This window comes from Triturus cristatus, chromosome 9 (assembly GCF_964204655.1).
Source record: "Triturus cristatus chromosome 9, aTriCri1.1, whole genome shotgun sequence".
Classification (NCBI taxonomy): Eukaryota; Metazoa; Chordata; class Amphibia; order Caudata; family Salamandridae; genus Triturus; species Triturus cristatus.
This window is the reverse complement of record NC_140592.1, coordinates 488,236,588-488,250,760: the sequence shown is the minus strand read 5'-3', so window position 1 is coordinate 488,250,760 and position 14,173 is coordinate 488,236,588. Positions and strand designations below refer to the sequence as shown.

General features: G+C 44.8%; 1 protein-coding gene across 1 annotated transcript in view; it reads left to right on the top strand.

The window, feature by feature from the left end:
* Positions 1 to 1,149: 1,149 nt before the first annotated feature.
* CDCA5 (cell division cycle associated 5) overlaps positions 1,150 to 14,173 on the top strand; it is a 138,815-nt gene continuing 125,791 nt past the window's right edge. The window contains exon 1 of the mRNA XM_085625457.1: positions 1,150 to 1,308. Coding sequence (XP_085481583.1) covers positions 1,266 to 1,308 — 43 coding nt within the window. The 5' untranslated portion in view covers positions 1,150 to 1,265. The remainder of the gene's footprint in view (positions 1,309 to 14,173) is intronic.

The following is a 14,173-nucleotide window of genomic DNA, read 5'->3' as shown; positions in this document are numbered from 1 at the left end:
ATCCCTCCATAATAGAAGCCCATATTTTATCACGTCCCGGCTACATAAATATACTCCTATGTGTTTATTGAGCTCTGCCCTCGATGCCCCCTTCTTATGGAACTCCTTCCCCATTGAAATAAGGTCAGTACCTCATTATGCAGAATTCAGGAAAGCATTAAAAACATGGTTATTTGGACAGGCCTACTCTTAACTCACCCATCTGTATCTTCTTCTGAACATTCTTCCCTATTTACCCTCTGATCCCCTCTCAGCGCTATGAGTCTGTCTGGGGACCGTGCGCTTTACAGGATTCATTAATATAACATAACTGTTAATATCGTCATAAATACGACAGTGCTCTATATTTTCCTGATTGCACAATGCATCCCTGCAGGTTTTTCATGCATCGTTGCGCTGAATGAATTTTAGTAAATCTGCCCCATCAATCTTTGTTTAGCAGCTGTCTCGGTAAATGAGGTGTTCGCCTCCACGATGGTGTGGGGGTGGAGACAGAATTTTAATTTAAAGTATTGTATTTCTTTAAATGCCTAGTATTAACTCTGAAGATGTCGTTATTTTGCCATTTGATTGGTTTAAAGGCTGACAGTAACACACGCTTCCATAATCGGGGAAGGATTTGGTTAACCCTTTTACGTTTTCTAGTTTGAAAATGAGTGTCTTTAGTATCACACCGTGAAGGAATCTACGTTGCATTAAATGGGAAAGGTCACTCTAACATGGTCGCCCGTTGCTACTCTCGGTAGTAGTTTCTAAAATGTCCGACGGTTTATTTACGTTTGGCAAAATCTTACTCGGAAGGGTAATTTTATAAACGACAACCGTGAATATGTTCGCTGTCTCTGCCCCAGACATCCCGCTTTAGAACAGTAGATGGCTATCGCTAACTTGCTCTGTTCGAAACTGCAATCCAACTGGAGCACGATAGACTCAGAAAACATCATAGCCTCCGTAATATTCTACTTTTTTTTGCATATTTATATACCGCGAACTCGACCCGAAAGTATTGGAGCGCTTTACATGAGCACCGTAATTACATTACACATACAAGCACGGGGACATTAAGTGATTTGCCCAGAATGAATCACAGGATGTGGACGCGACCTCGAGGATCGTACGCCCCCTGTCAGTATCTGCATTACGGCTTCCTGGTGCGTCATTTCCGGTTCCACATGGGCGGGTAATTTGAACTTTCTTCCCGGCATGCTTTTTGTGTGCGAGAAAGATTTGCAGATCTGAATAGTGAAAAGACAACAAAAACGAAAATGCACGGCTGCAGGAGCCGCAGCGGAGACGGCCGCCCGCAAGGTGAGTAGAGCGATACTAAAACTGTTGCATTAGAAAGGAGTGACGTTACGACTGGTTTGCCAACGAAGTATTATTGCTGTCATCGGATCGGGATCCTAAATAGTGACATAGCTGGAATAGTGCAACGACATGACATTCATGAATTTGACTGATTTGAGGAAGATACATCTATACCAGTTGGAGGCTGGAGCATAGGGATGCAAGCAGGTGCTGTATGTAGTAAGCCGGGTAATGTGACGCATGTAGCGTTCCCATATTATCTACGCAGACACTTAGCTGGGAGTTAACTGGAACGCGATCTGTTCCTTGGCTGTCAGATTCGATTCGACAATTATGGTTTTGGATACCTATCATGTTCTTCGGAGTCGCTGCATAACTATAGTCGCAGATTTGTCTTGTTGATCTGCGTCATAGGGTCAGCGTTGTGACCCTGGCCTCTTGCGCTCCGTCAACCTTTATGCATCCCCCAACTTCGCGTTCAAGGTAACGGGATGCGTGATGACGTTGTGCGCCAGTGTGTTGATTTGTGGACTTTATGCCTCCTTAACTTGGATTCAAACACACAAACATGTCATTCTAAAAAGTTCTCGTTGCTGTACTGTTGACCAGTCATAGCCCACCAACGTTTGGGAGGCTGTGGGCTAGGCTGGAAATTATACTGGCCTTGTTCCTTTTGTGACAGTTCGCTGTCAATGACAGGTTAGTTGTTGACTCCCCCCTCGAATCATATTTTCCTTATCTGTTGTTGGTGGGAGTGACTGCTCAGCACTATTTACCTCGTTGACTGGAACTTTCAATGAGTCTGGTGTCGTGACATTCCTTATCCGCAGGGCATAAGTCTTATACAAGCATTTGCAATACAATAGGTCTCGCATTTCTGAAAGTTAACAGCTATTGGAGTTGCATTATTATTTGTAACGCCAATAGCTCAAATTTCAGTAATGCAAGACCTCTTGCATTTGATATTATTAGCAGCACCAATAGCTCAAACCTTCAGTTATGTGAGACCTGTTGCATTGCACATGCTTGTTTTACTGCTGTTAAAATGTGAACCTTTCTTTGTACAAAATTCGCCCTTGGCATGTGTTCCGGTCCTATGCAGCTTTGCTCTTCTACAATGTTGTGAGCCTCTTATTGTTGAGTGAGATGCTTTCAGCATCACCCATTACCCACATACTGCAACAAGCATTCCTCATTCTTCATCTGCTCATGCGCACCCTTTGTTAACCTTGGTTCTACGCACAGAACGCAGAGGAACAACAATGAGGTGACTATCTTAAAGCATCTTGTGTGTCATAGTTGTGCATGTTTTCTTTTTAAAATAGAATACACTATGGCAAGCCATAAATATTAACACTTCCTGAAAGTAACATTTGAGAAGTCCTATGCAATATTTACCTCTGTGGCACTTAATATTATAAGCAAGTAAAACAAACAAAAGAACAACATAACTAAAACGTAGAAAAGTACAGTCTTGGAGTACTCTTAATTTTTTAATGCAGTTTTATGTATAATTGAAACGGTGAGTAGTATTGTTGGACTCAATGACCATGAAAAAGTGTAGTTCAAGATGACAGTTTCCTTCGTGGTTAGCCCGCAGCTAGGGTGGTGGTCATCGAGCATGCCAATATGCAGTCGATGGCTGCCAGGGCACTGTGGTGGAAAAGGAGGGATTTGAAGCAATGAGGAGCAGCTGTGGCGGAACAGGCAGGGAGCCTGGGAGAAGAGGATGGGCAGTACTGTGTTCTGTGCAGGAGGCCAGTCTGAGTTGAGAGTGCATTCTGTTGCATAGGAGTGGTGAAGTCTGATTGGATAGACACTCTAGAGCCTAGTGGTGGTTGTGTCCAGAGCCACATCGGAATGTAATGAGCAGGGGTTATACCTAACGCAGAAAAAGAAAGGCGTAGGCGAGCCGCGTGCATCTAAAGAAAAGACGTGTGGGCCGCCATTGATAAACAGCAAGCTTTAAATAACTAGTTGCGGTTGTGTTCAGAGCCACTTCGGAATACAATGAGCAGGGATTATAACCAGCACAACGAAGAAAAAATAATAAAGGCACCAGCATAGGCGAGCCCCGCACAACAAAAGACAACTCGCAGCTGCCATTGATAAACAACCAGCTTTGACTACAATTTAAAAAAAAAAAAAAAAATGTTAGGCAAGCCACGCGCAACAAACAAAAACCTTTATTAAAGATCAAGTGCAGTGAACTGCCACTTTGGAACTAGAGAACTGGTGCTTAAAAGCATTGCAGGAGAGCGTGACCTGCCTGCAACAGCAGGCAAGAGAAAACCATGTAAGAAAATTGTGCAGCGAGGCTGTAATTAAAACTTAGAGTAACAACACATGTAATAGGGGTGTCCTCATTGGAGGTTACAAGAAGAGAAAAGGTGGTGCTAAGGAGGGACTACTAAGCCTATTGACCAATGATAAGGCACCATTTACAAAAGACAGTGACAGGAGCCAATTAAAAAGGTGGGCTGAGCTTCATGCCCATCTCCTGCATACAGCATGTCTCGAAGAGACCGCACGCGCTGCCTAGGCGAGACCTAAAAAAGTGGGGGGTACTAACTAAGTTAGGCAGTATGCAAGTGACATGGCATGTGACATTGCACATGGCATCACAAGAAGTGACATCAGATTTTAACATCTCACACATGTTTAGCAGGTATATCGTGAGTATATTTGAGTGCATTACAATATTTAACAAATGAGATGTTGCGTCAAGTGACGCAACCCCAATCCAATATCTGTGCATTGTCATACATTTATTTTTTAAAACTCTGCCACAAAGACATTGGCAAGAAGGAGAAACGTGGCCGAAAATCTGTTCTCCTTCATGATTGCAAAGTCTGCATTTTAAGATATGTTAAGGGGTTAAGGCACCTGCTGCACTGATCTTTGTGTGCTCAGGGAACAATAATAATAAGAGAACTCTGGAAGTTAGTGCACTTGCTGGAGATATGTGTTTTGTCTTGTTCCAGATATAAATCAAAGTAGCACAGTGGATTAATATGTTTCCTTCAAAGCACATCATGTGACACACAGATGGCAGATTTTTTTTTTTTTTACGTATATGGGTAAGTGTGATGCTACTTATAACACAGATTCTTTTGTTGCTTGCAGTTCATAAATTGTAATCCTTCTAATATACCACAGTGAGCTATGAAGGACATTTGACTCCTACACATTGTGTCCCTCTCTGTCTTATGTAAAACATCCGGTACATTGATTTACACGCACAATTTATTGTCAGTGTGTACGTGTGATGTAAAGAACTCGGACACCCTAGATTGGGATGAGTAGCTATAGAAAAAAAATTAAGCAAGGTAGTGTTTTTAGGTCTCGCCTGATCCAGCGCATGCGCTGGTCTGGCGAGACTTATTGAGAGGGCTCCAAAAAGTGCTACCAGGCCAGCCTAGCGCACTGCGCTTTACCTCGATTACTTTCACGGCCGCTTTGATGTTTGATCGTGATCGCGGTCACTTTCACGGCCGCTTTGCATAGCCAATAGGTCTCGCTTTTGGGACCTTATAAGTGTTTAGCCATGCAACTGTTGCATGGCTAAACACTAAGGTCCCAAAGGCGAGACCTATTGGCTATGCCAATGCTTGTTTAAATTGGTATTTGTGTAAATACTGGCACAGCCAAACATATCTTTATGTAACGCATCTACTACATTGACTGGCACACATGTGATTTATTGTCAGTGTGTTGTGTACGTGTAAAGTAAAGTGCTCCAACACGCTAGATTAGGATGAGTAGCACTATAAAAAAAAAAAAAAAAATGGTGTTTAAATTATTTGTTTGAATACTGGGACAGCCCAACACATCTGACATACTTACATTGCATGCATATGTCTTATATACAGGGACAGAACAAAGTCAAAGCATGCTTCTGTGAAATAATAGCTAGCTGTGAGACTTTGCATCACCTCCATTGCATTTGCAGCAGTGTATGAATTTCCTGATAACTCCCAACCAGAATACTCATTCAAAAGAAGGCCTGATTGCCCCTTAAATTTGGTCTTTACTTTGAGCTCATCTGGAATTTAAAATAAGAAAGCTCCCTCTCCTGCACGTTGCTGCTCAGCTGCTGAATATGTCCCGGTGTCTGAAAATTATACTTTTGGAAGCTTAACCCCTTCAGTGCCCATGACGAGCTGGACTCGTCATGGGCCGCGGTGGCGCTGTGCCCATGACGAGTCCAGCTCGTCATAGACCCCGCCCGCTAATGCAACGGCCGGCACTGGGCGGGGAAAGGGGCGGGCACTGAAGGGGTTAAAGATTTTCTCAGCATGCCATTTGGTTTAGTGTCCTGTTTTCAAAGGGTGATATTGAAGGTTTTAAAGGGAATACCTAAAGTTCGAGTATTTCAAGACAATATTTTGGTGTCAGAGAAAGACCTGTCTGAGCACCATCTCATATTGTTGTTTTTGATCTGGGGGAAAGATGTGTTGTGATCTGGTTCTTATGTTATGGGAGTCAGATCTGAGAACCTTCGAATGTCCGAACCTATGGAATGCTAGATAGGTAATCAAAGGAAGATTCTGGGTTTGGCAGTTGCTGATGAGGGAAGCTATATTTAGGTTGGTGGTTCCTGTACTCCTGATATTAAAGAATACATCAAATTTACCTCTTCCTGGAGTCTGGCTGGTTGATTGGGGGGTACCATCTTAATGGGATTACTGCATTTTATTACACCACCCCAACCCCCCCCCCCCCCCCCCCCCACACACACACACTACCTAAGCAACGTGATTAGTTCTGTCACAGTTGAAGCACGTTCCGTCCTCTGCTGCAGAGTGAGGTTCAGCAGATCAGTATCTGCAGCTTTCTTTCTCTGTGACATATCCATTTCTTGATGTGGTGCCTTCAATTTATCTTGATGTGACAAGTCCCCTCCAGTTCTTACTGAAAGTTTTGCAAAAGCTGAGTCCCACAGATTGTAGGTGTAGAATCTTCTAAGTTTAGATTCGCCAGGCTGTCTGTGTATCAGGCAAAGTAGAACTGATGAATAACACCTGTTTGTTCTGCATTCTAACTTCTTTGTAAGGGCTGGCTTCTGTGTTTGCAAGTTCCTTTAGTCTGGTGTTGAAGCAGTCGATTGAGTCCCTTTTATGGACTGACTTAACAGCGCTGTTGTCACCAGACATTTATGTGAGAATCACCAGGAAAGGGGCTTTGGCTTCGTCCATATGTTGGGAGACAGGAGTATATGTTTTGATTGAGCAGAAGTGTGCCTTCACAAAAAAAGTGCTTGCTCTCCCTACAGCTCTGGTCATTTTGTTAATTTATCTAGCTACTTCAGCGTAAACTTTGAGGAGCACACACATGATCATTGTAATGCTATTAAAGTGTCGTAGGTAACTAGATGATTTATGGCATTTTTCTCTGGCAGCAGCACAGCTGGGAGGAGGGCAATAACAAATGTACATGGATTTTGAGGTCTGGCCTGGCAGTGCATTCATAAGATGACCTATTGGCATTGCCACTGCTTGTTTGAAGTGCTTAAAGTCTTGAAACAATGAGTATTAAAATGAGCATCTAAAACTGTGATGGCTCTACGATAGTTGTGTTCACCTCCAGTATCGGGGAGATTTAAAAAAAAAAAAAAAAAGCTTGAAACTTTCTTCTCAAGCTTAGTGCAGGATTAAGGATAGTTTCCCTTAATTGTGTTTTTTGTTAATGACTAAAGTACTTGTTGAACTATTCATTTGCATCACTGAAGTGCAACCGAGGTGATCGTGTCACTCGCTCAATGGTTGCTAAGGTTTGGCTCTGGCTCCCACATGGAGAGGAGGAGTTCTGGGGCGGTCCTTCACCCATCTATCTGCCTGAGCTGCTGTTGGGGTGTTGTTTTTGTCAGGCGGCTGTTCTCCTTGATCAAGTTGATCATGGCAGGCCTTAGGTGAGCACTCAGACCTAAGGGATTACTCTTGATTGTGAGATAGCAGCCCCTGTGTCTTGTCGATATCCTTGATGAGCCAAGATAATCGTTGGATCTAGCACCTTCTTGAGGTTTTTTTTCTTTTGTTTTTCTGTGGTTTTTTTTTCATGGTAGTACTGTATACACCTTTAGTAATAAGATGAGATCCACCGTTTCATGTATTTTTTTTTTTTTCCCCGCTCCCCTTTTTGTCCATATTCTGCATCATATGCATGGTCTCATGTACACACGTTTCTGTTTCTCTTGAAAATTCCATTCTATGTCGAATCCAATGAGCTACAGTTCCAAAAAACAAAAGACACTGTTATTGTCAATACCCTTCTATCCTGTGCCATTGATGAACATGAGCCGTTATCGAGTAGAGGGTGAAGTCGTGAGGACTATGCCTGGCTGTGTCTACCGAGATGGCAACAGAAGCTCGCACATGACCTGCCTGATGCAAGGCAATGGACAAGTCCGCTCCAGGTGGACCTTCCTCATTACCATTGTAGTGTGGTAGCTAGCCCTGGGAGGTGTAACACAGGCAATGCATTCCAGCTTGATCCACACAGAACCTTAGTTGGCGGCTAACTAGGCACTGAGCTAATGTGCTATGTTTGCTTCCATTTGCCCTTTACGTAGCACCTGCCTGTCCGGGTGATGGATGATGGCACTGCGTCAGTGCTGGGTGGCTTGCTACAAGGTAGCATAAATTTATTTTTGTTCTGGAATAGGAGGAGGAAGTGTGCTTTATCACAAACCACCAACACTCATTTATATTATATTATATTATATGGAGACAACCCATCCAGAATGCTACAAAATTAAAAATTGAGTAGGTAAGAAAAGTCAGAATGAAAGAGAATGTGAAGTCAGTCCACAAAAAGATACACTCTACAGAAACCCTCGATGATAAAGAGGTGAAAAAATGTGTAGAGAGAGAGAGAGAGTACCTCACGTGCGCACCACCAGAGGAGCTACTGGTTGGTTCTCACCAGCTTGCCCACGTTTATTTCATCATCGGCAACTCTCTCTCAAGAAAAAAGTGTGCAGTGTCCAGTGAAAAAACACATAACACAAGACGGTGTAGTGTAAAAAACAGAGAAACACATAAACTGTGCAGACAAAGACAGTAAAAAATAGTGATGGTATATAGACTCTCAAATAATTGTTTTATTCTGGTTAGGAGTCTATCCCACTACTTAAAAACACAGCATGTTGCATACCTTGGTAATGACGGCCAACATGTTTCATTGCCAATTAAATTTGTGGCAAATTCATCAGGGCAAGAAGGGGTCAAAGATCACCTTCTCTGGACACACACCTTTAAAATGGACTGACAAACACAAGAAGACAAACATACAGCTTAATCAGTTCGGCGGGGGATGTATTCACTGTCCATCCTAAAAAATGGTTATGGTAATGAGCTTAAATCCATTACCTAGTTGGGGCTATGGGCCCACATACCAGCCACCAACCAGTCGCAGGGGCGTTCTAACCTCTTTACTATCGCCTTCCTGCTCTGCAAAGCACGACCGTAGTTGGTGCCTGCACCTGTAGAAAAAGTATATAGACCATATAGACCTAGTCTAACACGGCACATTCTCTGCGCATTTATTGTTCCTCGATCTCTCATAGATCTTTCACCTAACAGGTTGAGAGTTCTGCTCAACCATGTACCCTTTCAGTGATTCACCCATTCACTTCTGATGCCTCACGTCAGCACAACCCGTTTTCAAATATTTCTACACACCTGAGCTGGCTTCGAAGACGACACCCCTCCTATTCGTGCCACGCTTAAAAATAACCTTGGTTTTCACATACCGCGACATCCACGCAACATCCGAGGGTGCAGACAGCCTTTTCTCTGTGGCTCATGTACCCCCAGCTTACCCTGTAACTGTACACCCAGGCGGTACCTCAACACTGGAACAACTTGCAGCGCGACTGTGTCTGTTTTCAAAACCGGCTCTTGCCCCATCTCGCGAGACTACGCGGTTTCCCGGCTCGTATCAATATACTCAGGGGAAATGCAGCGGCCATCTTAAAGTAGTCTTGGGTCCTGGTTTCAGGTAATTCAGAACTTGCTGGAAAAATGTTTCCCAACCACAGAACGGTTATTGAGTGTGTGCCGTATGACTTAACAACAAGCCCGAATCCAGCGGGCTAACACCCCATATGCAAAGGACGTATTCCTTCTCACAAACAGCACCCCTCGAGTGGGAAAACGGATCTCTACTAAAGGATGAAAAACGCGGCAGCCATCTTACCAAAGATAGATATAGAAGGAAGAAACCAGTTCGAGATTAATGAAATTAAGTAAACTCCAGACTGCAAAGTAGAGCGCACATGCGGGTTCGAGGGCATGAGTGTGTGCACCATGAACATATTACACGAGGCGCCCTCAACAATAAAAAGAGAGACACAGACTCGACCTGTAAGCCACCAAATGCCCACATTGGAGAGCAGATATACCCCAAGTTTATCATTTCGGATCATACAGCTAGACTTTTCATGGGTAAGACTACACTTATTGTGCCTTAAATAGAACATCAAGGATTGGTGCGGGTAGTGGGGTCATAATTCCATGGTGTTATACTCAGCTTATTAATGACCACCTATCTGCTCACTTTGTTCCACTCAATTTGGTCATTAAGACCAATGGTATCCCCCTTCTCTGAGTAGATCCAGCGGGCCTCCTTCACAGCCAATCTCTTGTCTATTTCGCCAATGTCGCCACAAACTTTCTCCAGAATGACCCACTTTAAAGATCTAAAGTGATGTTGCTGGTCTCTGTAGTGTTGTACCAATCGTGTAGTGAGCTTGCCGGCCCTGATCGTGCTCAGATGTTCCTGTATGCGTACCTTGACCTTTCTAGATGTAAGACCAATGTAGTGTAGGCCGCATGGACATGTCAGTCTGTATATTACATGGCATGTATTGCAATTGGTAAACTGACGGAGAAACCAGGTTCTCCCACTACCTAGTGTAATTTCAGTTGTTTTCTCCGTCAGTTCACACACCGAGCAACTACCACAGGGATGATGTCCTGGGAGTAGGCTTACATTCTTCTGACCATGGGCAGATCTTGTATGCACCAGTCTGTCCTTCAGGTTTTGCGTCCTTTTAAACGCGAATCTGGGCTGGGGCATCTGAAAGTCACTAGTTGATAACAATGACCAGTGTCGCTTGATTATTTGTCTGATCTTATTAGACAACGGGTCAAATGTCAGAACTACTGGCAAGCTCTCCCTTGCTTCCTTTTTATTCCTCTCAAGCAATGCCTCCCTAGGTGTATTGTGAGCCCTTTTGCGAGCTCTAGTGATGATTCTCTTAGGGTAAGCACGTTGTTCCAATTTCATGCTCAAAACCTCTGATTGATGTAAAGGAACGCGTTACTTACCTGTAACTGCGGTTATCCAGTATTGGTATCTTTCATAGATTCACATGCCTAAATCATTCCCCGTCGTCGGGAATGGGAGTCGCCGGTAAATAACAAAGTAATGTCCAGAAGACATAAGACAGCCATAGGCCTCAGAGGCCTTAGCTTAGTAAGCTATCCACGTCCTTATGTAAAAAGGACCAAATTTTGGCCAGAGCCAATCAGCTAACACCACCCTCTAGAACCTTCCTGGTAGGAGCTCTAGTCCCTCAGATTTTCGTGAGCACAGTGCTAAGCAGCTGTATACTGAGAGATCCGAGAGAGCCCTTCCAGGGGAGGCGGGTGGGTTGCATGTGAATCTATGAAAGATACCAATACTGGATAACCGCAGTTACAGGTAAGTAACGCGTTCCTTATCCAGTATTAGGGTATCTTTCATAGATTCACATGCCTGAATCAGAGTAGCAAGCAGTGAAAAAAGCACATTTCGAAAGATATGGATAACCTACAGGTATTAGATAACCACATCTATCTGGGATAAATAACAGTGCTACTGTAAAGCAATGAATAAGTAATGCATACATTATAGTGCGAAATGTGCATAAACTCAGGATGGTGGGATGAAAGAAAGGGCTCACCTCTATTTAAAAAGATGACGTAGTACCGCTTGGCCCACTGACGCATCCTTCATGATCTCCGCATCCAGGCAGTAATGCTTGGTGAAGGTATGCGGCGTCTTCCATGTGGCCGCTCTACAAATGTCCACAATGGGCACCCCAGCAAAAAGAGCCATGGAAGTAGACATGGCCCTTGTGGAGTGGGCACGGACCGTTGTTCTCAATGGACGTCCTGCCTGTTGGTGACAGAAAGAAATGGCCGAAGAAATCCAGCGGGAAATGCTCTGTTTTGTGAGCGGAAGCCCTCTTCGAGGTCTGCTGTAGGCTATGAATAGCTGATTTGATTTACGAAAAGATTTCGTTCTCTCAATGTAAAATTTCAAGCAACGCTGAATGTCTAGTGAATGTAGAGTTCGTTCCGCCACTGTTTGTGGATTTGGGAAGAATGATTGTAAAACAATAGGTTCGTTGAGGTGGAAGTGAGATGGAACCTTGGGAATGAAAGCTGGATTTGTGCGGAGAAGGACTCTATCCTTTTTGAATTGCAGGAATGGGTCCTGGATAGAGAATGCTTGGAGCTCTCCCACTCGCCTTGCCGAGGTGAGAGCTAGTAGAAGTGCCACCTTCCAGGAAACAAATTTAAGGTCAGCTCTGTGGATGGGCTCAAACGGGTGCTTCATTAATTGAGCTAGAACTATGTTAAGGTGCCAGGCCGGTGGAACAGGCTTTACTGGAGGGAATGTGCGAAACAGTCCTTTCATGAATTGCTTTATGAGTCTATGAGACCATAAAGAGGGGCCGGAAGAAGATCTTCTGAAACGTGAGATTGCAGCTAGGTGAACTTTAATGGAGGCATGAGCAAGACCAGATTCTGCCAGATGTAAAAGGTAGGGTAAGACTTGTCCTGGGGTGGAAGAAAAAGGATGCAACTTATTCGTCTTACACCAGATACAGAATCTTTTCCACTTGAGTGAGTAGGTCTTGTTGGTACTATCTGCTCGAGCCCGAGCTAGAATTCGTCTGCAGTCTGGAGGAATGTCTAGGCCCCGAAACTCTCTGAACTCAGGAGCCAAGCTGATAACCTGAGAGAGGCTAGATCCGGATGTTGAATCTGCTGATCGCTGAGCGTCAGAAGAGATGGAAACGTTTTCAGCCTGATCGGAGGTTCCTGGGAGAGGAGGTGAAGTTCCGAGAACCAGTGTTGGCGTGGCCAAGCTGGGGCTATCAATATCAAAGTGCAAGGTTCCGCCTTCATCTTCCGTAGTACCCTGGGGATCAGGGGAAATGGCGGAAAGGCGTATGCAAAGACGTTGCACCATGCTATCGAAAAGGCATTCCCCAGGGATCCTGGTTGGGGATGCCAGCTTGCAAAGTATTGGCATTTGGCGTTGCGTTGGGTGGCGAATAGGTCCAGCTGAGGTGTGCCCCATTGGGCGAAGATATTGTCGAGGACCTGCTGATCCAGTTCCCACTCGTGGCACGCTGCCTGCCTCCTGCTTAGATAATCTGCCAACACATTGTGGGTGCCTGGAACATAATCTGCTCGGAGAGAGATGTTGTGGCGGAGCAGCCAGTTCCAGATTTTCTGCGATTCGCGCGAAAGTGTCAGTGAACGAGTCCCTCCCTGCTTGTTCAGGTAGTGCATTGTCGTGGTGTTGTCTGTCCGGACAAGCACTACTGAGTTCTTTATCCTCGGGAGGAAAGCCACTAGAGCTAGGTAGACTGCTCGGAGCTCTAAAAGGTTGATATGAAGCATTTTCTCCGAAAGGGACCACTTTCCGCTTATCTGTAGCTCCTGAAGGAAAGCTCCCCAGCCTTCCAAGGAGGCGTCCGTGGTGATTATATGAGGAGTAGCAGGAAGCAAGAAAGGCAAGCCTTGCGAAAGGTTCTTGGGGCGAACCCACCATTGCAGAGCCTGTTTGATCGCCGGGGTTACTTGGATGACGTCGTCGAAAGACCCTGTACACTGGATCCACTGGTTCGACAGAGCCTCTTGTAGGGGTCGCATCCGTAAGCGGCAATGTGGGATTAATAGAATGCAGGAGGACATCATCCCGAGGAGGGATTTGAAGAGGCGCACCGAGAGTGTCTTTCTTGTCATTACCTGGAGTGCCAGAGATTGAAGTTTGTCCTGGCGTTCCTGTGACGGGAATGCTTTCCTGTGGATGGTGTCTAGTGTGGCTCCCAAAAATTGCATGCATTGGGATGGTTGCAGGACAGATTTGTCGTGGTTGAGAGTGAGCCCCAGTGACTCGAAGAGTGTCAGACAAGCGTTGGAAGATCTTATCACGCCTTCTTGTGATGGGGACTTGATAAGCCAGTCGTCTAAATACGGGAAGACTTGGTGCTGGGAACGGCGTAGGTACGCCGCCACTGGTGCTAGGCATTTGGTGAAAATGCGTGGCGCCGATTTGAGCCCAAAAGGCAGAACCCGAAACTGGTAATGCCTGCCCGCCACCATGAAACGCAGGAACTTCTTGTGGTTGCGGTGTATTGGGACATGAAAATAGGCGTCCTGAAGGTCCACCGACACCATGTAGTCGTTTGCGTTGAGTAAATGCAAAACCTCCTGTATGGTAATCATTCGAAACGACTGTTTTTTCAGAAATTTGTTGAGATTTCTGAGGTCCAATATGGGTCTCCATTTTTTCTCTTTCTTTCGGATGAGAAAAAAATGGGAGTAGAACCCTCTCCCTCGTTGGCTTAGGGGAACTTTCTCTATAGCTCCCTTTAGAAGCATAATCTTTATTTCTTTGAGTAATGGGCGCAGGTTTTTGTGAGCCCTTTGGCGGGGAGGAGTTTGAGGAGGAATTTGTATGAATTCCAGGGAATGGCCGAATTGTATTAATTGGAGGACCCATCGGTCCGTAGTTATCGTTTGCCAATTTTTGAGAAAATGGGAGATTTTTCCGCCAATCTTGTAGGATGGAGACAAGT